Raw genomic sequence first — 25,915 nt, forward strand, 5'->3', positions numbered from 1 at the left:
TCTCCCAGTGAACAAACACATACATGACTGTATCCAGGCCATCACTGAAGAAAATTACTTGATGATTCTTGTTGTTTTGATTGGATTTTTTCTTTCACTTGTGTTTTATATAGTGGGATGGTCTAGGTTAAGGCATGAATGAAACAGGTTTTGCTAAGTTAATGCTCTAGTAACAACCCGAATCTTGGTTCATGGCAGCAAGGATTGTTTCTCACTCCTGTTGCATGGTTTTTGGAGTTCAGCTCTGTCTCTGCTCCACAGTTTTTCAATCCTCCAACCCAGAGGAAGGAGCATCTCCATCTGGAGATTACCTTCTTGTTGCAGAAGGAGATAGGCAATGCTGGGACTGGTGTTTAAAGCATCTCTATTTATGACTTTCGTTAGTTCCTCTCATGGCCCATTATCCAGGGCATGTTATAGAGCCTTAGCTCCATAACATCAGGAGTGAGGTGTATACCCTAGACATGGCAACCAGAAGGGACTGTGGAGAAAGGCCTGCTAGAGTGGACCACTCGATTCTGTGAACAAAACAATGCAATCTACCACAATCTATCTTTAGTGGGGGAACCTTCAGTGGCGAAACTGGATAGGCATCAGGGACAAATGATTACCTATATGACCGACCAAAATTCAGGCAAATATGCCAGTAAATACCCAATACTTCCAGACTTGTAGTTTTCAATAAATTGATTAGTGAATGTCAGTATGTTTTCATAAAATAGAATTCCATGCTTAGAAGAGTAGACTTTCTCTCTTGATCAGTTTTACAAAAGTCGTAAGTTTTTTGGTCATCTGCCTTTCTGAATGGATTTCTAAGGTGGCTCGAGGAGTTAGATTTTCTTAAGCAAAGAAGATTTATACATTTGAATCTACAGAATCATCTTTTTTATTTAGAAGCATGAAACTGGAAAAGAATGCGTCTGGAGAGCCTCTGATGAGAATTGTTCACAAGAAATGCTGTAACAAAGTACCACAGAGTGAGCAGCTTCCACATTAGAATTGTCTCACGGTGCTGGAGGCTAGAATCTGAGAGCAAAATGCTGGAAGGGTTCTTTCCTTCTGCTGGCGGTGAGGGAGGAACTGCCTAGGCCCGTCCCCCGCTGCTGGTGCTCTGCTGGCAGTATTTGTGTTCCTTGGCTTGAAGATCTCTGTCCTTAAGTTCGTGTTTCATTACCCCTGTGTACCAGTCTGGTTCAGCTTTCCTCGGTTTATGAGAGCACCAGTCATACTGACGTAGGGGCCTCACTCTATCCTAATATGACTTTCACATCTGCAATGCTCCTATTTCCAAAAACATCACATTCTGAGGGACTGAGGGTTAGGATCTCAAGATTTGAATTTGGGGGGTGGTGCAGCTCAACCCCAAGCAGGAACGATGCAGATAAGGATGCTTCCAGAATGCAGGCCCAAGCAGGAACCATGCAGATAAGGATGCTTCCAGAATGCAGGCCCAAGCAGGAACCATGCAGATAAGGATGCTTCCAGAATGCAGGCCCAAGCAGGAACGATGCAGATAAGGATGCTTCCAGAATGCAGGCCCAAGCAGGAACCATGCAGATAAGGATGCTTCCAGAATGCAGGCCCAAGCAGGAACCATGCAGATAAGGATGCTTCCAGAATGCAGGCCCAAGCAGGAACCATGCAGATAAGGATGCTTCCAGAATGCAGGCCCAAGCAGGAACCATGCAGATAAGGATGCTTCCAGAATGCAGGCCCAAGCAGGAACCATGCAGATAAGGATGCTTCCAGAATGCAGGCCCAAGCAGGAACCATGCAGAAAGGATTCTTCCACAATGCAGGCCCAAGCAGGAACCATGCAGATAAGGATGCTTCCAGAATGCAGGCCCAAGCAGGAACCATGCAGATAAGGATGCTTCCACAATGCAGGCACAAGCAGGAACCATGCAGATAAGGATGCTTCCACAATGCAGGGCAACAATGGGCAATCATTGTTAGTATTATTATTTTTGACAGAGCAGCTGCCTTTTGGGGAATGCAGTGAGACTGGAGAGGCTACACTTTTGATCATATATCCTTAGGAAATCTAAAACTGCAATAGTTTGGATAAATGGAGTAAAAATGTTACATTAAATAGTGCATAATGAAACTTCTGTTTCTGAGAAGGTGGAGTAGGAATATTTCTGCCTCCTGCTTTTTTTTTCTGAGACTGAGTCTCACTCTCTCTCCTTGAACTCTCATGTGTGTGTACTCTTATGTCACACATCTGGGCTTGCATCATATTTATTTTTTGTACAAATTCACTCTTCCCTGCCAGACTGCAGACTCATAAGAATAGAAACCCTAGATTATTATCATTAGAGTCTCCTTTAGGCCTAGCTGACAATCTCTCAAACAGCAGATGCTCAGTAACTATTTAAAAATAATCACTTTTCTGATCCAGCCATCCAGTTTGTTCAGTTGTTCACTCAAAAGTTGTCTTGGGCACAATAGTTTTTGTCATACATACCACCTTAGGCAGTTTGACATTATGATACAATTTCCAACCAAATAACAGTGATCAGAAAACCTGGAAAGAACAGTTGTTAGTGGATAGATCCGGTACGATTCATATGTACAGTAAAGTCATTTGAAGATACTGGGTCTATACCCAGTGGTGTTCGCATTAGTTTTCTAGGTATACTCTATTAAATACCACACATTGGGTGGCTTCAACAAAATAAATTTTATTTTATCACGGTTCTGGAATCTAGAAGTTTGAGATCAAGGTGTTGGCAGGCTTGACTTCAGAGGCCTCTCTTCTCAGCTTGAAGATGGCTGCCTTCTCCTTACAGCTCGAAGATGGCTGCCTTCTCCTTACAGCTCGTTATGGTTCTCTCTCTGTGTGTATCCGTGGGCCAGTCTCATTGTTTTATATGTACACCAGTCACACTGGGTTACGACTTATCTTAGAGAGCTCAGTTTATCTTAATTGTCTCTATATGGCCCCTATCTCCAAAAATGGTCACATTCTAGGGTAGAGGGTGTGAAGACTTCATCAGACAAATTTTTGGTGGAGGCAAAATTCAACCCATGGAAATGCAGCTGTAACTTATACAAGTCATCCAGTATTCTTGGATGTAACCTCTTCTTTCATAAAAGTTATGTTATTTCCATCATTCTTAAAAATCCCTTTCCATGAAAAGTGTTTAATTTCTTTATACATTATCGCTCCTTTGGATTGTATTTTCTAGAACAATATCTTGGTATCATCTCATCTTTTATGCACCTATGAAAACTGGAACTTGTTTGGAAACATTTTACGTTCTTCTCTTCTCCTTCAACCCACATACATTCAATCTCCTCTACCTGCTACATGATTCTTTTGAGTCTCACTCCCTCCTTCCTCAGTGAGGCCCATATGGGTCTCCTTGCTAGTTTCTCACCAGTGATCCTTCATGTTACCACTGGAGTGATCGTTATGAGGTTATTTCCCATTGCCTAGAAACTGTACTTATTAATTTATGTGACTTTTAAGGTCCTAATTTTCTTTGCTGCCCATTCATCCCACCTCAATTCCCATTAACATGAGCTCTGTGGATCTCCCCAGCAATGGAGGGGAGAGAAATGTACATTTCTGGAATTCTGATTTGTTTGTGGTGCCCATGCTTTAACATATACATACACTTTTTTCCACTTGCCTGAAATGCCTTTTCCCTGCTTGTTCTCCTGAAGGACATGGTCATCCTTCACAACTCACATGCTTTCTTCCATATGAGGTATATTAGTCTGCTCAGGTACCATAACAGAATACAAGAGAATGGGTAACATAAACGGTTTATTTTTTCACAGTTCTGGAGGCTGAAATTTCATGATCCAGGTGTCAGTAGGGACAGTTTCTTCCAAGGGCTCACTCCTTGGCTTCCTGATGGTGACCATCTCTCTGTGTCCTCACACAGCTTTCCCTATGTGAGCATGTCTGGTGTCTCTTCCTCTTTTTACAAGGAGGCCAATGCTGTTGGGTTAGAGCTCCACTCGCATGACCTCATTTAACCTTTATTATATTCTTAGGGCTCCTATGCCCAAATATGGCCCCACTGGGGGTTAGAGCTGCAACTTGTGAATTTTTGGGGAATGCAGTTCAGTCCATAACATAAGGTCTCCCCTCATTTCCTGAGGCAGAACTGAGTATACCTTCTCTGTTAGTTTATTCTCACACTGCTATAAAGAACTAACTGACTCTGAGCAATTTAGGAAGAAAACAGTTTTAATTAACTCACAGTTCCATAGCGTTAATAGGAAGCATGACTGGGAGGCTTCAGGAAGCTTACAGTCACGGTGAAAGGCAAAGAGAAGCACGTACCTTCTTCACATGGCAGCAGGAGAGAGAGCAAATGAGGGAGGAAGTGCCACGTGCTTCTAAACCGTCATGAGATCTCACTGTCACGAGAACAGCATGGGGGAAATCTGCCCCTAAACCGTCATGAGAACTCACTGTCACGAGAACAGCATGGGGGAAATCTGCCCCTAAATCATCATGAGAACTCACTGTCATGAGAACAGCATGGGGGAAATCTGCCCCTAAGATTCAGTCACTTCCCACCAGGTCCCTCCCCAACATTTGGAATTACAATTCAACATGAGATTGAGTGGGGACACACAGCCAGACCATATCAACTTACCTCCTGCTCCCCTTGGGATTCCTAAAGACCCTCATCTAATGGCTTACAGCTGAGGTTTATTGGACTTTCTACCAAACTGTAAAGTCGGAGAGACCCTGGTTTGCTTGCTTTCATCTTTGAAACTTAATAAATATTTGTTAAATAGATGTTACTTTATAACAACTTGGAGGACAAAAATAAATAAAATACTTTTTAGTTGAATTTACATTTGTGTTTATTGAGATTTTCCAAATATGTAATTTCACTCATTTGATTTTAATTTTCCTTCCTTTAGAAATTAACTCTTTCAGAGTCTAGGTCCATGTTCAATATTTTTTCACACCTACAAAACTCTTTATTAGTTTGGACATTGAATGATTCAAGCTCATTAAGTTCCGGGGAAAAATATTAAGAAAAATTATGTAGGCTTTGAAGTTTCGTTTGCCTTCTAGGTGTGTGCTGACAGAATAGAGCATTTCATCAAACCACATTATTGATTGGCTTTGTGCTCTCCGCTTCAATTCCCAGTCTTCTTTCCTTTGCCTCCCCATTCAGATAAACAAGCTGGAGGCACGCCTGAGGCAGGCAGGGTGCACAGATGTTAAAGGGGTTCCCAGGAAGGCCGAGGAGCGCTGGGTGAAAGAAGGCTGCACTCACTGCGTCTGTGAGGTCCGTGCTGTGAGTTTTCCCCTTCACCTCCCCTCTTTCACTTCTCCCAGCCAGCCAGTTGAAACATACTTGAAAAATTCAAAAGGAGAAAGAACATACTTTATGTCAGTAGATTCTAGGCATGTTTTTAAGATCAAGGCACTGGTGTGAAATTTTGAAGCTTTTGATTATTGATTATTTGATTATTGATTAAAAAAGTATTGCCATCTAATGAGCACAGAGACCACAAGCTTTTTCCATGTTCACTGATTGATGAGCGAACCAAGGCTAAGGAAGTTTATGTCACCAAGTAGACTGAGCCAGCCTGGGACTTGAGTTCATCTCATTATTCTCCAGTTAGGCTCACTATAAACGCTGCCTAAAGGTACTTGCTCAGCTACACAACTCTATGGAAAAATAAAAAAGTGTTGTCATGGTATCCACCAAAATAAAATTTAAAAAAAGTTCAGTATTCGTTATTTGGTTTGCTTTTTGAAGAGAGCTGATTATTTCCAGACCCTAGAAATGAATGAACTTCCTCAGCATATCCTACCTTATGGTAAGGGAAGGTGGGTAACATTTTATAGGGCAGCCTTGCTCTTTGTGCTGCAAATGTGTAGAAAGAAAGAATGAATAGAAATCATGCAAAAATGGTCTCATATCCAGAGCAGTTTTTATTATATTGAGACAGTCAGCTTATTAGATTATGTATATTATAAGAAACATTTACTTATCTTTAAGAAACATGGAGATGATACGTGCACATTGCCTTTCAGAGTGGCCAGATCACCTGTACGGTGGAGACTTGTCCCCCAGCTCCCTGTCCCAGTCCTGAATTGCTGAAAGGAACCTGCTGTCCAGTTTGCAGAGACAGAGGAATGCCAGCTGATTCCCCAGAGAAACGCTGATAACCATTTTGTGCTCTTGAGCCCTGAATGGGAAATTTCTCAGGAAGAGACCCTTAGGAGTTCAGCACTTTTAACTTGCTGTCTCATCATTGATATGGAAACCACTGAATTAAGCAACTTGGCTCATTTAATCTTAGATGTACTGAAGATCTTTTGTCTTTTCTCATTTTCTAATATGCCTTGAAATAATTCAGAACTAAAAGCAATACAGTGCATAAGAAGTGTTTTGTCATAAGAAATATTTCTTACTGTAAGCTGTCGATTTTATATAGCACACCTGGAAATAAAAAGAATATCATGTAATATTTACAAAAGTATGAGTATTGTGGAAAATCTCTGATTTTGGAATTCAGAGAGGTTTTGTAATCTGCAGGAATTTTGAAGTAATGAGTTTCGCACTCACAGAAAACATCTGGAAGGGCCTGTGTATCACACCTCTCCTCACTGACCCTCTTCTCTCCGAATATAACCTAGGCAATTGTCAGATTTTGCTGGGAGGGCACTTATCTTAACCTTCATTAGTCTCAAAGTCCTGGGACATAAAGAAAAAGTGAGTGAAAAAATATCATTATTTTAGGGAGCTTGTTAGCTCTGCACGTGGCTGAAAAATGCCAACTGTCTGAGAGAGACTTTCAAGAAGAACTGCTCAATATCTGCCTTCCTCTTGTCATTATTACCATTCTTGAGATGTCAAAATTGAAGGACAGCCAAGCCTGAAATTCAACCTGAATTTACTATAAGCAGACTCGAAACTGTTTCTGACTCTTACAAAAGGTGTTGCTATGCGGTACTTCTAATTTGAGGACTCTCTTACAGCATTTGACACAGAACCCCACTGATCAGTTCATTTATACTCAGAATTGAGTATCAAGTAATTTAGGTGATTTTCACTTCATAGTAGATCAGAGCCTTTAAAATCTGGTATAAAAATATGTATTCATATGTTGGGTTGACAGATCTTTTTAAAGAATACTTTGTACCAAGACTTTTTTGGGGGACATGGTCTTGCTCTGTCACCCAGGCTGGAATGCAGTGCTGTGGTGCCCTCACGGCTTCCTGCAGCCTCCACCTCTGGGGTTCAAGCAATATTCTCACTGCAGCCTTTTGAGTAACTGGGACTGCAGGTGCATGCCACCACGCCCAGCTCATTTTTTTGTAATTTGGTAGAAACAGGGTTTCACTGTGTTTCCCAAGCTCATCTCAAACTTATAGCCTCAATCCGTTCTCCTTCCTCAGCCTCCCAAAGCAATGGAATTGCAGGTATAAGCCACCATGACAGCCAAAACCTTTGAGGAAAGATTTCATGTAGTGTGCTGCCAAGACATGGCCTCAAGGAGAGAGCGCTACCGTTTTTCAATCACAAAATTAACTTTTAAAAATAGGCATCATTTCCCAGTGTTTAGAGTTCTTTTGTAAAATGCAGTATTCGTTTTAGAGAAAATATTCTGGTGGTTTTTGTACTGTGAGTGAGGAAAGATATTTCCAGAGTTTGTAATGCATTTCATTGTTTCTAAATGCGCTAGTGATTCCCAAGATGCAAATTAATCTTTACCAAAAAGGTTTCAAAGGATGCATTGTAATATGTCCTAAAAGTTTCATATTTCATGGCCTTTTAGAATCCAAAACAATTTCTAATTATACTAAGTTTTAAAAGATAAAAGCTGCCGTTTTGGGGGAGGATGGGTGTGTGGCTCACACCTGTAATCCCAGCATTTCCAGAGGTTGAGGCAGGCAGATCATAAGGTCAAGAGATGGAGACCATCCTGGCCAACATGGTGAAACCTTGACTCTACTAAAAATACAAAAATTAGGTGGATGTGATGGCGTGCACCTGTAGTCCCAGTTACTCGGGAGGCTGGGGCAGGAGAATCGCTTGAACCCAGGAGCAGAGGCTGCAGTGAACTGAGATTGCGCCACTGCACTCCAACCTGGTGACAGAGTGAGACTTGTCCCCCAAAAAATAAAAAATAAAAAAAAGATAAAACCTAACAAATCTCAGATGCTTGCCATTTGGTAGCCATTTAAGACCCAACATTGTAAAATGAAGCTAAACCTTACACATGTAAGGACAATGCTTTCCTCAGAAGCAGTCACAGCACGCTTACCTGCAGATGACAGTGCCACATGACAATTAAGAATAAACTTGAATTAGGTTTCTCATCATATACGTTTGCTGCTGTTTCATCTGACTGCCATTTAATGTGATTGCAATGCAATTGCTCATTTTATTTTTTACACACTGACCACATGTTAACTTGGATATCATCTGGTTAACATGACTGGCTCATATAACATAACCAAATATCAAAATAACAGAATGAAATTATCATTTAAGAGGGAACTGGATTGACCGCCCGAGGATTTAAAACACTGCTTGTCAACTGACAAGACAATTTGAAAATTCAGTCTCCTTTATAGGCATCCTCAGAATTCAGTCATAGAAATTACTTTTTACTGTGTAACAGTTATTTGTCTATGTTTTTAATATTGATTTTATTCTTAAAAATATTGCAAATGGTAAAAATTTCAAATATTTCCCAAGGATATACCCTGCCCATCATTTCTCCAGCCTAAGTGCAGTGGCCATTTTTAGTTTTAAGAGTTGTGTGTATAGAACAAATTTCAATACTTTAGATTTTAAAAGAAAGTACTACATCAGAATAAATGAGCTGGGTAAAGCTAAGTAAGCTGATAAGATTTGCCCCGATGAAGTGGTAAGGATATTTTTGGAGAAAATGAACTAAGTCATGTTGGAAGAAAATTTGGGTATTTAAAAATTTAAAAGTGTTTAAAAGTGGAAAGCATTAAGAAATCTGTTTTTTGGAAAAGCATGCAAAAGGAACAACACAACTTACTGTCAGAGCATGGAATATGTGATCGACAATATGATACTGTTTGCCCACAAAAGAAAGGAAAACGATTTATAAAGGTAAAGCATATGAACTGGAAATACAAGTCACTCTGAAGGGCAGGGCATGGAGCCAGAGTTGAAGGAGCAGGCTGGAGCCACACAGGTCTATGCTGATGAATCTGGAGAACATTCCAATTTGATCCTGGTGATGAACCAAGCACAGGGAAGACAAGGAAGGAGCTCTAGCGGCCGCTGTTAAATCAAAGCCCATACAGTAGAAGGGCAAAGAGCCTGCAAGACTATGTTTTATGTTTTAAAACCATGCCCCAAATTTCTAATGACATGGAAAACTGAGCAAACCAGAATCCCGTTCTGTTTCAGTTTTCCTGTTATTTCAGATTTCTAAAATGCTGAACAAAATATGATACAAAACCTGAAATATGTAATTTAATATGAGAGGGGAAAAAAACGCAGAAAATCTCTGAGTTTTATAACAGAAGGAACCTAAACCAAGAGATATAAAAGGCAAGCCAGAGGCAAAATACAGTCAGACACAGGGCCTAGTAAAGTTGAGGCTGGTGTTTTAAATTCACACTCAGGATCGGATGGTGCAGCCTGGGGCCAGGACAACACTCTAAACTTAAACCAAGTTGCTTTCTTAAAATGCCCTTCCCATGGAAAAGCCCTGGAAAGTGTGATCTCCAGCCCAGGGATGCTGCACAGAAGGTCCTCTCTATTCCCAACTTGGGATGGAAGAAACTCTTATCTCATGCCCTGTGGAGGTCTGGAGCCACATTAACACTAGACTTAAGGGTTGGAAATTCCAAGCTAGGAAATGGATGTGAACAGTTGCTCTGTCCCAATAAAGAAAGCACAAACCATGTGAGGAAATGGCTCATCACAGATTAGTCAAGAATCACAACAAATAGGATTATTAGCACCCCCAAAATTTAAGATATTAAAACAATTCTGAAGGAGACTAAGAGAAGGAATGGAGTTGGAGGAAAATAGGATACAACGCATTTAAAAGAGAGAAGTTTAAAAAGAAATAAGTATAATACCCAAAATGAAAAATACAATTGCTATAGGATCTTTGGGGTGTCATTTTTCTGGCCAGAAATGTCTGTGGCCAGTGGCGCCTTTGCCTGAGTTTAGCTCAGTCCCACTGGGCTTGTTCCACCCACTCAGCCTGGCAGGCCGAGCTGGGTTCATGCTACCTGCCTCCAATGGAAACTGAGTCAGGTGTGGATCAGCAAGGGGTGTGTGAGCAAGTATGGGGTCCAGCCACTGCACAGTCACACATGCTGGCTGCTGCTGTGTGGTGTGGGTGCAGCTCCAGGTGCTGGCATGGGTGCCAGCTCTCTGTGAGGCTGCAGCTGAACCAGGTGCACCACAAGCAGCTTCCCTGGCTGACACTAGGGAATGTGATGGCACCTGGAAGCTTGGAGATGCCAGGAACCACAGGGCCCCAAAGCAAAAGTCACAGCACTGGCTTGGGGAGTTCCCAGGTCCGGGGTCCCCCAAGGGCCACAACTTTTCTCTTTACCTGCAACGTGGAGAGCAAGGGGCATGTTTCAGCCCTGTTTGTGTTACAGCTCTTTTAGCCTCACCATTCAGAGCCTTGCCTTTCAGTGGATCCTGAGTTCTCCCACAGCCAGGAAGAATGAGGTATGCAGACAAGTGGAGGGTGAGCAAGACAAAGAGAAGCTTTACTGAACAACAGAACAGCTCAGAGGAGACCCACAGTAGGTGTCTCCTTTCTGCAGCTGGAGCGTCCTGACAAGTGTTCAGCTCCTAGCAGAGAGGAGGCCCTAGAGTGGATGGCTCCCCTCTGTAGGCAGGTGGTACTGTCATCTCCCTTGTCATCTCTCCATCCTCTCTGCTTGGGTCTGGCCAAGTCTGGGGTTTTTATAAGCCTAAAAAAGGAGGAAGCGCATGCTGATTGGTCCATGGGTGTACGTGTATATCATGTACATATATGTATTTATATATGCATCTGTATATGCTTGTATATATTTGTGTGTGTATTAATATGTAGTTCCAAAGTCTTGTCTGACCTTTCTTCTATCTCTAAACTACAATTTTTTTCATTTTATTTTATTTTATTTTTAGTTACTATCACCCAGGCTGGCATGCAGGGGTACAATCTCAGCTCACTGCAACCTCCACCTCCCAGGTTCAAGCAATTCTCCTGCCTCAGCTTCCTGAGTAGCTGGGATTACAGGTGAGCACCAACAAGCTCAGCTAATTTTTGTCTTTTTAGTAGAGATGGAATTTCATCATTTTGGCATGTTGGCCAGGCTGTCTAGAACTCCTGACCTCAAGTGGTCTGCCCGCCTTGGCCTCCAAAAGTGCTCGGATTACAGGCAACAGCCACTGCCCCTGGTGACAAACTACATATTTTTAATGCATAAATTATACAAGAAAAACCTTCGAAAGCAAATCCTAAACAATATTTGGTGAAGGTCCCTCTGTATTCTCCTCCTGTAACAAGATATGGTTCATTTTTTCACTCAATTAAAATAATCCAGATTAGAAAATCCAAGCATCTGGATCTCTAGGAATTCCCTATTTTGTCTTTATTTTTGTAAAGAATCCTGTTTACATTAGTTGCTGCAAATGGTTCCAAATCCATGCATGTTCATTAGAACTGGGATTAAGTATTTTTATATGAAAACAGGGTCAGTAAGGAAACAAATTCTTAGGTGTAGATTCATTGGCTTATAGATTGTGACTAATGGCATGTAAAAAAATTTAAAGCAGTTTGTTGCAAGAATCAAACTTCTCCCTAGTCACTTAGAGTACATACCTCTTTTTATGGAATGTACTATCTTCTCATTTCCCTCATGTGAAAATCCTTCACCTGGTTTCTGTAAAACTCTGACATTCATGAATTCTTTAAATTTTCTTTTGCCGTCTTTTCCATTCTTCTTAAAAACAGTTCATATTTGCATAGGTTAACTAAAATAATTTCTCCTGACAAATATATATCCAATATAGTAGGCTACGGAAAAGATACTAATTATATTTTTATTCAAAGAATTCCCATGGTTTCAGTGAGTTTTCTGCAATCTTAAAGAGAAAATTTTATAAATAATATATTCATTTATTTAATCACTTCCCATTTCTAAGTAACGAAGGCCACAATAGAGTATCTTGGTCTTCTAAGCCGATTCTGTTGGACTAAATGGATGTTAAATTTATTAATTAGACATTTAAAATATGTATCTTCTGAAAGTGTCTAATGTATAAACTAACTTTCTTGAGTATAGATGAAAGATTCATGTGTTCTTCTTGTCGCTGCTGGAGATTCCTGTGTGAGCAAAGGGAAGAAATCAGCATGAAATGTGAGCAGGAGTCTTTTTGTATCACGATGCGGGAATGGTTCTTTTACACAATTACCTTCAGGCAATAAGATAGACTTTTTTTTCTTTCATCCTTTCCCTTTTGCTTTAAAACTAAAATATGTGTGCCCTATGAGATCCAGGAATGGTAAGAATCTTAAGAAGAAGCAATTTACTGAAGCACAGTTGGAAGCCATGTGTCATTACGTTAACAGCTAGGAAATTACCAGAGCCAGAACACCACACTGGCATCAGGCTTGCCGATGGCCATCCGAAATGGAGTGGCTTGCCTTCCAGAAACCTGAGCTGACCTTTAAAGATGAAGTCATGCTGACTCGAGGCCCCAGGCAGTGTTCCGAGTAGCAAGATGCTCTATGGGTGCCAGCCACAGTGGTAGCTTCAAAACCAACTATAATTTTGAGAGGTCACTGGCAACACTGTTGCCATCTTCAAATCTTTTTTGCAAAAGAAATGACACTAGGATAAACCAGACAAAAAATAAGACCTCCGTTACTGTCATTTAAATAGTATGATCATGAAACTCCTCAACTGCAAAAGCAGAAAAGTGCTGCCTTGTTGATGTAGAACTACAACGAAGTTACAGTTTCAAGTTTCCAAAGACTGGGATTAGGGACCGACGTGAGCTTGTTTCTTTTGGACAATATCAACAAACCATTAGATTTGACACCGCCCCACAAAACACACGTGCAAATCTCAGGCCTATGACAAATATACTGGCACAACATCCCAGTTTACCTGTGAAGTAGAAAAGCCAGGACAGATAACGGGTATGTCTAGGAGTGTCACAGAGCCCAGGGGGCTGGGATGCCCCTTTTCCAGAGCCAGATAACGGGTATGTCTAGGAGTATCACCAAGCTCAGCGGGCCGGGATGCCCCTTTTCCAGAGCCAGATAACGGGTATGTCTAGGAGTATCACCAAGCTCAGGGGGCTGGGATGCCCCTTTTCCAGAGCCAGATAACAGGTATGTCTAGGAGTATCACCAAGCTCAGGGGGCTGGGATGCCCCTTTTCCAGAGCCAGATAACGGGTATGTCTAGGAGTATCACCAAGCTCAGGGGACTGGGATGCCCCTTTTCCAGAGCCAGGACAGATAACAGGTATGTCTAGGAGTATCACCAAGCTCAGGGGGCTGGGCTTCCCCTTTTCCAGAGCCAGATAACGGGTATGTCTAGGAGTATCACCAAGCTCAGGGGGCTGGGATGCCCCTTTTCCAGAGCCAGATAACGGGTATGTCTAGGAGTATCACCAAGCTCAGGGGTCTGGGATGCCCCATTTCCAGAGCCAGATAACGGGTATGTCTAGGAGTATCACCAAGCTCAGGGGACTGGGCTGCCCCTTTTCCAGAGCCAGATAACGGGTATGTCTAGGAGTATCACCAAGCTCAGGGGGCTGGGATGCCCCTTTTCCAGAGCCAGAACAGATAACGGGTATGTCTAGGAGTATCACCAAGCTCAGGGGGCTGGGATGCCCCTTTTCCAGAGCCAGATAACGGATATGTCTAGGAGTGACACCAAGCTCAGCAGGCTGGGATGCCCCTTTTCCAGAGCCAGGACAGATAACGGGTATGTCTAGGAGTATCACCAAGCTCAGGGGACTGGGCTGCCCCTTTTCCAGAGCCAGATAACAGGTATGTCTAGGAGTAACACCAAGCTCAGGAGGCTGGGATGCCCCTTTTCCAGAGCCAGATAACGGGTATGTCTAGGAGTATCACCAAGCTCAGGGGGCTGGGATGCCCCTTTTTCAGAGCCAGGACAGATAACGGGTATGTCTAGGAGTATCACCAAGCTCAGGGGGCTGTGCTGCCCCTTTTCCAGAGCCAGATAACGGGTATGTCTAGGAGTATCACCAAGCACAGGGGGCTGGGATGCCCCTTTTGCAGAGCCAGATAACGAGTATGTCTAGGAGTAACACCAAGCTCAGGAGGCTGGGATGCCCCTTTTCCAGAGCCAGATAACGGGTATGTCTAGGAGTATCACCAAGCTCAGGGGGCTGGGATGCCCCTTTTTCAGAGCCAGGACAGATAACGGGTATGTCTAGGAGTATCACCAAGCTCAGGGGGCTGTGCTGCCCCTTTTCCAGAGCCAGATAACAGGTATGTCTAGGAGTATCACCAAGCTCAGGGGGCTGGGATGCCCCTTTTTCAGAGCCAGGACAGATAACGGGTATGTCTAGGAGTATCACCAAGCTCAGGGGGCTGTGCTGCCCCTTTTCCAGAGCCAGATAACGGGTATGTCTAGGAGTATCACCAAGCACAGGGGGCTGGGATGCCCCTTTTGCAGAGCCAGATAACGAGTATGTCTAGGAGTAACACCAAGCTCAGGAGGCTGGGATGCCCCTTTTCCAGAGCCAGATAACGGGTATGTCTAGGAGTATCACCAAGCTCAGGGGGCTGGGATGCCCCTTTTTCAGAGCCAGGACAGATAACGGGTATGTCTAGGAGTATCACCAAGCTCAGGGGGCTGTGCTGCCCCTTTTCCAGAGCCAGATAACAGGTATGTCTAGGAGTATCACCAAGCTCAGGGGGCTGGGATGTCCCTTTTCCAGAGCCAGATAACGGGTATGTCTAGGAGTATCACCAAGCTCAGGGGGCTGGGATGCCCCTTTTCCAGAACCAGAAAACGGGTATGTCTAGGAGTATCACCAAGCTCAGGGGCTGGGATGCCCCTTTTCCAGAGCCAGGACAGATAACGGGTATGTCTAGGAGTATCACCAAGCTCAGGGGGCTGGGCTGCCCCTTTTCCAGAGCCAGATAACGGGTATGTCTAGGAGTATCACCAAGCTCAGGGGGCTGGGATGCCCCTTTTCCAGAGCCAGATAACGGGTATGTCTAGGAGTATCACCAAGCTCAGGGGGCTGAGATGCCCCTTTTCCAGAGCCAGATAACGGGTATGTCTAGGAGTATCACCAAGCTCAGGGGGCTGGGATGCCCCTTTTCCAGAGCCAGATAATGGGTATGTCTAGGAGTATCACCAAGCTCAGGGGGCTGAGATGCCCCTTTTCCAGAGCCAGATAACGGGTATGTCTAGGAGTATCACCAAGCTCAGGGGGCTGGGATGCCCCTTTTCCAGAGCCAGGACAGATAACAGGTATGTCTAGGAGTATCACCAAGCTCAGGGGGCTGAGCTGCCCCTTTTCCAGAGCCAGATAATGGGTATGTCTAGGAGTATCACCAAGCTCAGGGGGCTGGGATGCCCCTTTTCCAGAGCCAGGACAGATAACAGGTATGTCTAGGAGTATCACCAAGCTCAGAGGGCGAGCTGCCCCTTTTCCAGAGCCAGATAATGGGTATGTCTAGGAGTATCACCAAGCTCAGGGGGCTGGGATGCCCCTTTTCCAGAGCCAGGACAGATAACGGGTATGTCTAGGAGTATGACCAAGCTCAGGGGGCTGGGATGCCCCTTTTCCAGAGCCAGATAACGGGTATGTCTAGGAGTATCACCAAGCTCAGGGGGCTGGGCTGCCCCTTTTCCAGAGCCAGATAACGGGTATGTCTAGGAGTATCACCAAGCTCAGGGGTCTGGGATGCCCCTTTTCCAGAGCCAGGACAGATAACAGGTATGTCTAGGAGTATCACCAAGCTCAGGGGGCTGAGCTGCCCCTTTTCCAGAGCCAGATAATTGGTATGTCTAGGAGTATCACCAAGCTCAGGGGGCTGGGATGCCCCATTTCCAGAGCCAGATAACGGGTATGTCTAGGAGTATCACCAAGCTCACGGGGCTGGGATGCCCCTTTTCCAGAGCCAGGACAGATAACGGGTATGTCTAGGAGTATCACCAAGCTCAGGGGGCTGGGATGCCCCTTTTCCAGAGCCAGATAACGGGTATGTCTAGGAGTATCACCGAGCTCAGGGGGCTGGGATGCCCCTTTTCCAGAGCCAGGACAGATAACGGGTATGTCTAGGAGTATCACCAAGCTCAGGGGGCTGGGCTGCCCCTTTTCCAGAGCCAGATAACAGGTATGTCTAGGAGTATCACCAAGCTCAGGGGTCTGGGATGCCCCATTTCCAGAGCCAGATAACGGGTATGTCTAGGAGTATCACCAAGCTCAGGGGTCTGGGATGCCCCATTTCCAGAGCCAGATAACGGGTATGTCTAGGAGTATCACCAAGCTCAGGGGGCTGGGATGCCCCTTTTCCAGAGCCAGATAACAGGTATGTCTAGGAGTATCACCAAGCTCAGGGGGCTGGGATGCCCCTTTTCCAGAGCCAGGACAGATAACGGGTATGTCTAGGAGTATCACCAAGCTCAGCGGGCTGGGATGCCCCTTTTCCAGAGCCAGATAACGGGTATGTCTAGGAGTATCACCAAGCTCAGGGGGCTGGGCTGCCCCTTTTCCAGAGCCAGATAACGGGTATGTCTAGGAGTATCACCGAGCTCAGGGGACTGGGATGCCCCTTTTCCAGAGCCAGATAACGGGTATGTCTAGGAGTATCACCAAGCTCAGGGGGCTGGGATGCCCCTTTTCCAGAGCCAGATAACGGGTATGTCTAGGAGTATCACCGAGCTCAGGGGACTGGGATGCCCCTTTTCCAGAGCCAGATAACGGGTATGTCTAGGAGTATCACCAAGCTCAGGGGGCTGGGATGCCCCTTTTCCAGAGCCAGATAACGGGTATGTCTAGGAGTATCACCAAGCTCAGGGGACTGGGCTGCCCCTTTTCCAGAGCCAGGACAGATAACGGGTATGTCTAGGAGTATCACCAAGCTCAGGGGACTGGGCTTCCCCTTTTCCAGAGCCAGATAACGGGTATGTCTAGGAGTATCACTGAGCTCAGGGGTCTGGGATGCCCCTTTTTCAGAGCCAGGACAGATAACGGGTATGTCTAGGAGTATCACCAAGCTCAGGGGACTGGGCTTCCCCTTTTCCAGAGCCAGATAACGGGTATGTCTAGGAGTATCACTGAGCTCAGGGGACTGGGATGCCCCTTTTCCAGAGCCAGATAACGGGTATGTCTAGGAGTATCACCAAGCTCAGGGGGCTGGGATGCCCCTTTTCCAGAGCCAGATAACGGGTATGTCTAGGAGTATCACCAAGCTCAGGGGACTGGGCTGCCCCTTTTCCAGAGCCAGGACAGATAACGGGTATGTCTAGGAGTATCACCAAGCTCAGGGGACTGGGATGCCCCTTTTGCAGAGCCAGATAATGGGTATGTCTAGGAGTATCACCAAGCTCAGGGGGCTGGGCTGCTCCTTTTCCAGAGCCAGATAACGGGTATGTCTAGGAGTATCACCGAGCTCAGGGGACTGGGATGCCCCTTTTCCAGAGCCAGATAACGGGTATGTCTAGGAGTATCACCAAGCTCAGGGGGCTGGGATGCCCCTTTTCCAGAGTAGAGGAGGCTTGACATAGACATTGGGCTTTGCATGCCTGACTGCACACTGAGACTCCAACAGAAATTCAGTCTGTAGTTGAGGTTAGTTATCCACAAACATTAAAAATAGAAGCAAGCAAGGGGAATCAACATTCAGTAACAAAGAACCAAGAGACCAGAGTGAAAATTTGTAGGGAAAAACATATATTATATGTGATGATGGGTGTTTCAAAAAAGAAATCCAGCATTGACTTGCTAAGCCTATATAGCAGCTATTTTCATTCTCAAAGCACATTTTTAATATTCTTTAGTGTAAGGAAAGCTGAGACAGATGCTACATTATCCTGGCCTGGAGAGTAAAAACAGCATCTACTTTATAATAATATAGTTTAAAGTTCATGTCACTTTATTGCATAACATCCAAAACAAAATAGGTTCAATATTTCCCGTAATAGCAAAGAAAACAAAAATATAACAGTTGTTTAGCTATAATATTAAGCAGCACTAGTATACATTATACACTAGGTAGTGGTAAATTTTGTAAAAATGTACTTCTTCCTGCTTAGGGAGCTGACTCAGAGAAATACATTAACTTTAAAGTTAGCCTAAAAATCTGATCAGAAGGCAGAAATTGCCGGGCATGGTGGCTCATGCCTGTAATCCCAGCACTTTGGGAGGCCGAAGCAGATGCATTACCTGAAGTCAGGAGTTTGAGACCAGCTTGGCCAACATGGTAACAACCTGTCTCTACTAAAAATACAACAAATTAGCTGGGCATGGTGACAGGCACATGTAATCCCAGCTACTCAGAAAGCCAAGGCAGGAGAATCCTCTAAACCCTAGAGGTAGGGGTCGCAGGGAGCCAAGACAGGGCCACTGCACTACAGCCTGGGTGATAGAGCGAGACCCTGTCTCAAAAAAAATGGAAAAAATTTTTGGTTTGTGTTTTAAAAAAACAATCACAAAACAAAACAAGATCTAACTATACTTTGCCTATGGGATACTCACTTTAGGTACAAAAATACAGGTAAGTTGAAAGTAAAATGATGGAAAAGATGTATCAATGTGTTCTCTGGTTCTTGCAGGAAAACAGGAGTCAAAAGAGAGCTCTGGTGAATATAAATAACATCAAATAAAATCACTATTAAAATAAGTTTCTAGACATAAGAGGAATATTTTATTACGATAAAAGGTTCTACCCATTAGGAATTAGAAGGATGTATGCACCTAAAAACAAATGCCTAAAATCCATGAAGCAAACAGACATAATTGAGGAAGAAAGATCCAATTTAGCAATAATAATCAAATATTTCAATACTTCACTTTTAATAATGGATAGAAACAACAAGGCAAAATATCAACAAAGATCTGTAAAACTTACAAAATCCTATACAGCAACTAGAACTAACAGACATTAATAGCACACTCCATCCAACAAGAGCATAACACATCTTATAACGCACACGTGGAGCATTCTCCAGTACAGATCACGTGCTCAGCACTGAAACAAGCCTCGCCTGGAGCAGGGTGTCTTTAATCAGAGACTGAAGGGGAAGGATCCCTGGAACCCAGGAGTAGGAGACCAGCACCCATAAAAGCAAGGGAGCCTTGGACCACGAGTGATTAGCTTTCATAGCTTCTGTAGTGGGATCGCTACACAGGAGAAAAAGATTGCAAATGGCTGTTGATCAGAGGACTTTGGTGTCTATATATCAAACTGATTATATAACAGTTGGTTAATGGGTATCAAATATATAGTTAGAAAGAATGAATAAGACATACTATTTGAACACACAACACGGTGAATGTTGTGAACAGTAACTTAGTTGTACATTTTGAAATAACCGAAAGAATGTAATGGGATTGTTTGCAACACAAAGAATAAATGCTAGAGGGGATGGATGTCACATTCTTCATGATGTTATTATTTCACATTGCATTTCTGTATCAAAAAACCGTATGCATTCCAGAAATAGATACACCTACTATGTACCCACAAAATCTAAAAATAAAACATTTAATTTCCAAAAGGCAAAAACATGGTTAAGGAATTATTTCAGATATTAGGTTCTATTATGCATTCCCAGCCATGAATCAATTATTCTGGCTTTATCAGAGTGTCCTTCTATTATACTGAAACTGTGTCATCTGACAGATGTATATTTCAGATTTTTATTATAGAAAGAATGATACATTTAGCTGTCTCAGTTTTGCTTTTCTTCAAGAATGTCAAATGAGCAGATACCACGGTGAACAGGCAGTAAGTTGGAACTGGATGCCAAAAATGTAGCAATTGATTTTTATGTAAAAGCGGATTCATGCTATTGAGCTCTACTTTGTTTGATGTATTATTCATATCCAGAAGTTATTTATGCTTATATATCATAAAAAAGGAGACATAAAAAACCATAGAAAATAATCATTTGACTGAAACACATAACTTATGACATAATCAAAACTACTGACAGTGCCTCACAATACTTTCTTAATGGTTGAGCAGGACGCAGTTAAATATTTGCAAAATTAGATCACAAACAATTTAATCCAAAGGACATTTAAAAGGCAGTTGGAAAACATTAAAACTATATATACTCTTCTTAATGAGAGTAACTACTATATTGGACCCTGGAGATAAGCTTTTCATCCTGAGGAACACATGGCTACTTTTAAGCATTCATACTTGTTTTCTGGGTGCACCATGTAACGGGTCTAGCTCCACAGTCTAGTTCCCAGAGTATCTCAATGCATCAGGGATACCAACTCACGGTGGAGATTTGCAATGGAATTACATCAAGGGAGATGAGCCCCTATACACTATCCTGTCAGTATTCCATCCAGTCCTAAAAAATCAGAAGAACCCATAAACTGGAGCTCGTGCATGTAAGTGGCTCAGAAACAATAGTTTTCCATGACTCTTGGACACTCACCCCAAAGGGCATCCTGCTTTCTTTGCTGGACCTGGGTTAGTGAGTGCCAAGCTTCTCAAATCAACTCTTAATACTTTTGAGCACACATGAAATGCAAAATATGCGATGTTGATAATGGGGAAGGTAGAGACATGAGTAAGATGTAATTCTTCTTAGTCAGTAATTCCCTTCTAAAAAGGAACATAAAGCCTAGAACAGTTTTCCGGAAGTGGTGAGGTTATGAGTGACACAATTAAGAATCAAATAATGTGTTATAGAAGTACGCATTTTAGTGAGCTTTCAGATTAGCTACAAAGATTGAAATTACTTCTCATGTGGGTATATGCACATGCAAACATTTTTCACCTTCAAAAAGAGCATATTTTCATTATGAAATATTTAATAGAATATAGTAGAGAGAATGCAATGAATGTAGACCCACACGTGTATACGTGAATATATTTAATATAATTGCTGGTTTGTGGTGTATGCATATATTTCTCAAATATTGTCAAATTACTCTTCTGCAAATTTAAATTTCCACTAGCTGAATGTTAGGACTTGTATGTCCCCATATATGCTTACTTAGGAGTCTTAGCATTGTCAGACTTGCAAAGTCTTGTTGCTACATTCCGTCTCACTGTGATTTTAATCTGCATTTCTCTGCCAAAAAATAAAACCGGGAGTATTTTTGTATGTTTATTTTTCACTAGTATGTCCTGTAAGTTTTGTGAATTACCTTTTCATATTGTTTGCTTGTTTTTCAATTAGGATCCTCATTTTAAAAATGCATTGTTTTTGAGAGTTCTCTATGTATCTTTCATTCTAATCCGTCGTCACTTGCATGCGTTGCAAATGTTTTCTCCAGTCTAGACGTGTCTTTCTATTTGTCATAGTATCTTTTGTAATATAGAAATTTTGGGCTTTAAATTGTTGACTTTATCAGTTTTTCCTTTATAATTACACTTTTGAGATTTTTAAAGAAATATTTTCTAGCCTTGAGTACATCTTCTCTGATAACTTTTTCAAAAATTAGTGAAATTATTTCTCAAAAATAACATTATTTTTCTTTTTTTACACCTTAATCTTGAATTCACCTGAAATTTCCTTCTTATGTATATCTAATTATATTCTTTCAACAAGGATAAGCAGCACTATTCATCAAAACATGGTTCCACTGCTTTTTCAAGCCTCCTCTGCTACTTTCGAAGTTTCCTTGCATGTGAGTTTGTTTCTGGGCTGTCTGCCCTGTTGCATTGGTGTGTTCTGGTGACAGTTCTGCAAGGCACTAATCACCATAGCTTCCCAGCAGGCCGTGATAGCTAGGAGGGCTAATGGAGCCAGTCTCTTCTCTGGGAGGGTCTTGACTGGTTTTAGTCCTTAGCATTTACATGTGAACACTGATGTCAGTTTGAAAAACTTCCCTAAAAGGAATCCCATTGAGATTTATGTTGAAAGTGCATTGAATTGACAGGTAAATTTAGGCAAATGATATTTTACTGTGTTGAGTGTTTTCACATATGATATACCATGTGTTTCTGTTTACTTAAGTCTTCTCTGGTCTTTTTTCAATAGTATTGCATTTTCCTCCATGAATGTGCTCCATATCATTTTAGATGAATTTCTGTAAATATTAAACTCTAACAGCTATTATAACATCGATGTCTTTAAAAGTATGCTTTCTGTATGTTCATTGAGTGTCCATTTTTATGTTGATCATAGAGCTAGAAACACTTGTGAATTCTTTAGTCCTATTAATTTATTTCTAGATTATCTTGAGTTTGTTGGGCAAACAATGGTACTCTAGATGAGTATCCAAATTTTTATTTCTTCCTTTCTAATCCTACAAGTTCCATTTTTTCCATACTTTTTTATTGCTATATTGACTAGAACCTTCTGCCCAATTTTAAATATAATAGTGAAAAAAACATTTCTCTTGGTCTTGAATTTAAATGGAATGCTTTTAGCATTTCACAATTAAATTTGATATTTGCTGTCAAACTTATTTGACTGTCATTATAGTCATTTTGCAGTTAAAAAATACTGATGCTTAGCAACATTAAATGGTATGTATAAGATCACTCAAAATGCAAAAGGAGGAAGGGAACCCAGGATAAATGACTGTGATATGGTTTGGCTGTATCTCCACCCACAGGAGGAACCTTACAGGAGGGAATCATGGGAACGGGTGTTTCCCATGCTGTTCTCATGATAGGGAGTAAGTCTCATGAGATCTGATGGTTTAAAAAACGGGAGTTTCCCTGCACAAGCTCTCTCTCTTTGCCTGCTGCCATCCATGTAAGAGGTGACTTGCTCCTCCTCACCTTCCACCACGATTGTGGGGCCTCCTCAGCCATGCAGACCTGTAAGTCCAATACACCTCTGTCTATTGTAAATTACCGTCTCGGATTCTTTATCAGCAGTGTGAAAATGGATTAATACAGACCCTAAGGCCCTTTTCCTTTCCAAGACACAGTGCTGCTTTGCTAGAAAGGCTCAGGACAGCTGCCACCCTGGGTCACATGTTGTTCACACATGGAATGCAGCAGTGTGTGCAGAGTCTTGGTGTGGACTGTCAGCCCCAGCTGGCTCCAGACAAACTCCATCAGAGACCAGGCCTTCCCAGTAAGAGGCACATTTCAGTGAACCACTGGTTTCAAGGTGAACCCTTTCCCTCAGGTCAGGGGACCAAGTGTGGCAGAGTTTCCATACTGTCAAACATGATGCCACTGTGCATTCGGAAAGGGTTCTTGCTGTGATGTTTCTAATGAGTCAGAAAGTCTTCCATTCTTTTTAAGTGTCATGCTCAGTGCTGCAGCAAGACTTTTAATAAAGAAATTAGCTGGCTAGGAGCGGTGGCTCATGCCTGTAATCCCAGCACTTTGGGAGGCCAGGGTGGGTGGATCATCTGAGGTCAGGAGTTCAAGACCAGCCTCACCAACATGGGGAAACTCTGTCTCTACTAAAAAGACAAAAAATTAGCTGGGCATGGTGGCACATGCCTGTAATCTCAGCAACTCAGGGGGTCGAGACAGGAGAATCAGTTGAACTCAGGAGGTGGAGGTTGCAGTGAGCCAAGATCATGCCATTGCACTCCAGCATGGGCAGTAAGAGTGAAACTCTTTCTCAAAAAAAAAAAAAAAAAATCAGACTATTTAGATCTGCCCCAGGCCTGTCATAAGCCCTACCCCCTGGCTGCTCTAATTAGGATTTTTTTAAGCCTGAAAGGGAGAGTGAGAGGGCTCAGTAGTACTTTCATAAACTTTATTGTTTACTCATTTGTGTTGTTTCATTCTTAACCAAAGAATGCAGACATTGCTTTTTTCCTTCATTGCATGTTTTAGATTCAACTGCTGAACACCTTATTAATGTATATTTTTATTGGCAGCCAGCTTATCTCTGTTCATCTCGGCCTCTAATTGGCTGGTCCTGTCTCCCTCTCTGGAGTGGCTACAAGTTCTCATGGAGGTTGATAGCATGGAAATCACTAACTCTGCCCATTCCCACTTTTTCCCTCAGAAACACTGTCTGTACCATGACACATGCTCAGTCTTCCATAACTTGACATTTCCAAGGTTTTGTTTCTATTTCTAGACCAAACAAAATAAATACAAAAACAAAAGGTTGAGCAACATCAACAATGCAGAAACACAACTTAATTTCTTTCAGAACATGCAAAGCAGCCCAAACTTCACCTTGAAGAGTACTATTAGAATATGATTTTTAAACAAATGAAAAATAAACTATATAATGAATATAGACAGGTTGAATGAGGCACCTGGGTTTCTGGCATATTGTTATGAATACAAAGTTGAGTGTTTTTACCAGAGAAATAGTCAAGTTAATATTTTCCATGAAATCATGTTTGCATTTCATTTACAAAAACCTCAGCTTATTATATGAGAGTTGGAGTAGGAAATGACAAACCATGTCTGTATAAAAAGTAATTAAGTGCAAATTAATAAGCATAAATTCAATAACTAGCGAATGAAATAAAAATAAAGTAGAAGTCCTGATTTCTCAAAGAACTTAGAACAGAACTGCATTCAATTCAGTAATCCCATCATTGGATGTATATCAAAATGTATATAGCACTACTCACAATAGCAAAGACATTGAATCAACCCAAGTGCCCATCAACGGTGGACAGGATAAAGAAAATGTGGTACATGTACACTATATAATACTACAAAGCTATCAGAAAGAATGAAATCATGTTTGTGGCAGAAACATGGATGCAGCCAGAGGTCATTATTTTAAGCAAATTAATGCAGAAACAAAACCAAATACTGCATGTTCTCACTTGCAAGTGGAAGCTAAACATTGGGTACCCATGGACGTAAGATGTAAAAGCAACGCTGAGAACTCCAGAGGGGTGGTAGAGTTTGGCTGTTCACCATTCAAATTTCATCTTGAATTGCAGTTTGCATACTCTTCACACATCATGGGAGGGACCCAATGGGAGGTCACTGAATCATGGGGGCAGTTACCCTCAGTTCGCATGATAGTGAGTGAGTTCTTATAGATCTGATAGTTCCATGAGGGACCTTTCCCCTTTTTGCTCAGCACTTCCACCTCATGAAGAAGGACTATTTGTTTCCCCTTCCGCCTTTCCACCATGATTGTCTTAATAAGTTTCCTGAGGCCACCACAGCCCTGTAGAACTGTGGGTCAATTAAACCTCTTTCTTTTATAAATTACCCAGTTTAGAATAAGTCTTTATTAGCACCATGAGAACAGACTAATACAAGGGGGTTAAAGGGAATGGGGACAAATGTTGAAAAATTAGGTAATGAGTACTGTACTCAGTATCCGTGTAACAAGATCAATTATATTCAAAACCTTAACATCACACAATATACTCAGATAACAAACCTGCACATGTACCCCCTTAATCTAAAATAAGAGTAGAAAACCATTCATTACTACTTAAAATAATTTTAAAATACTGAAGTTTTACTTAAAGGAAAGTTTATATCTACGAATACCTCTCCTTGCCCTGATGTGAAAACAACCTTGATTCTGAGCCCTGGGGTCCTCTCTGGCATTTGTTGGAGGGAGTTGGGTGGATCTCAGAATTGCTGACGGAAGTCCTATTAGTGAACGTGCAAATAGTTTTTAAAATTAACAACATGAAATGTCTACAATGAGAACGTAGAGAAAAACAATAGATGTGAAAAGGGGACGCTTTTACCCTGCTGGTGGGAATGTAAATTAGTACAACCACTCTAGAAAACAGCATGGAGACTCCTTGAAGAATTAAAAGTAGATCTACCATTCAATCCAGCAGTCTCACTATTGGATCTCTTAACTCAAAGGAAAAGAAGTC

The 25,915-nt window shown here is 42.3% G+C and overlaps 1 protein-coding gene across 2 annotated transcripts in view; it reads left to right on the forward strand.

The window, feature by feature from the left end:
- The window catches only part of PXDNL (peroxidasin like), a 513,916-nt gene extending 507,464 nt beyond the window's left edge, over nucleotides 1-6,452 (forward strand). For both annotated transcript variants that reach the window (XM_035277673.3, XM_002758891.6), the window contains exons 22-23: nucleotides 5,154-5,267; nucleotides 6,023-6,452. In XM_035277673.3, coding sequence (XP_035133564.3) covers nucleotides 5,154-5,267; nucleotides 6,023-6,154 — 246 coding nt within the window. In that variant the 3' untranslated portion in view covers nucleotides 6,155-6,452. The remainder of the gene's footprint in view (nucleotides 1-5,153; nucleotides 5,268-6,022) is intronic.
- The last annotated feature ends 19,463 nt before the right edge of the window (nucleotides 6,453-25,915 follow it).

The sequence above is a fragment of the Callithrix jacchus genome, chromosome 16 (genome assembly GCF_049354715.1).
Source record: "Callithrix jacchus isolate 240 chromosome 16, calJac240_pri, whole genome shotgun sequence".
NCBI lineage: Eukaryota > Metazoa > Chordata > Mammalia > Primates > Cebidae > Callithrix > Callithrix jacchus.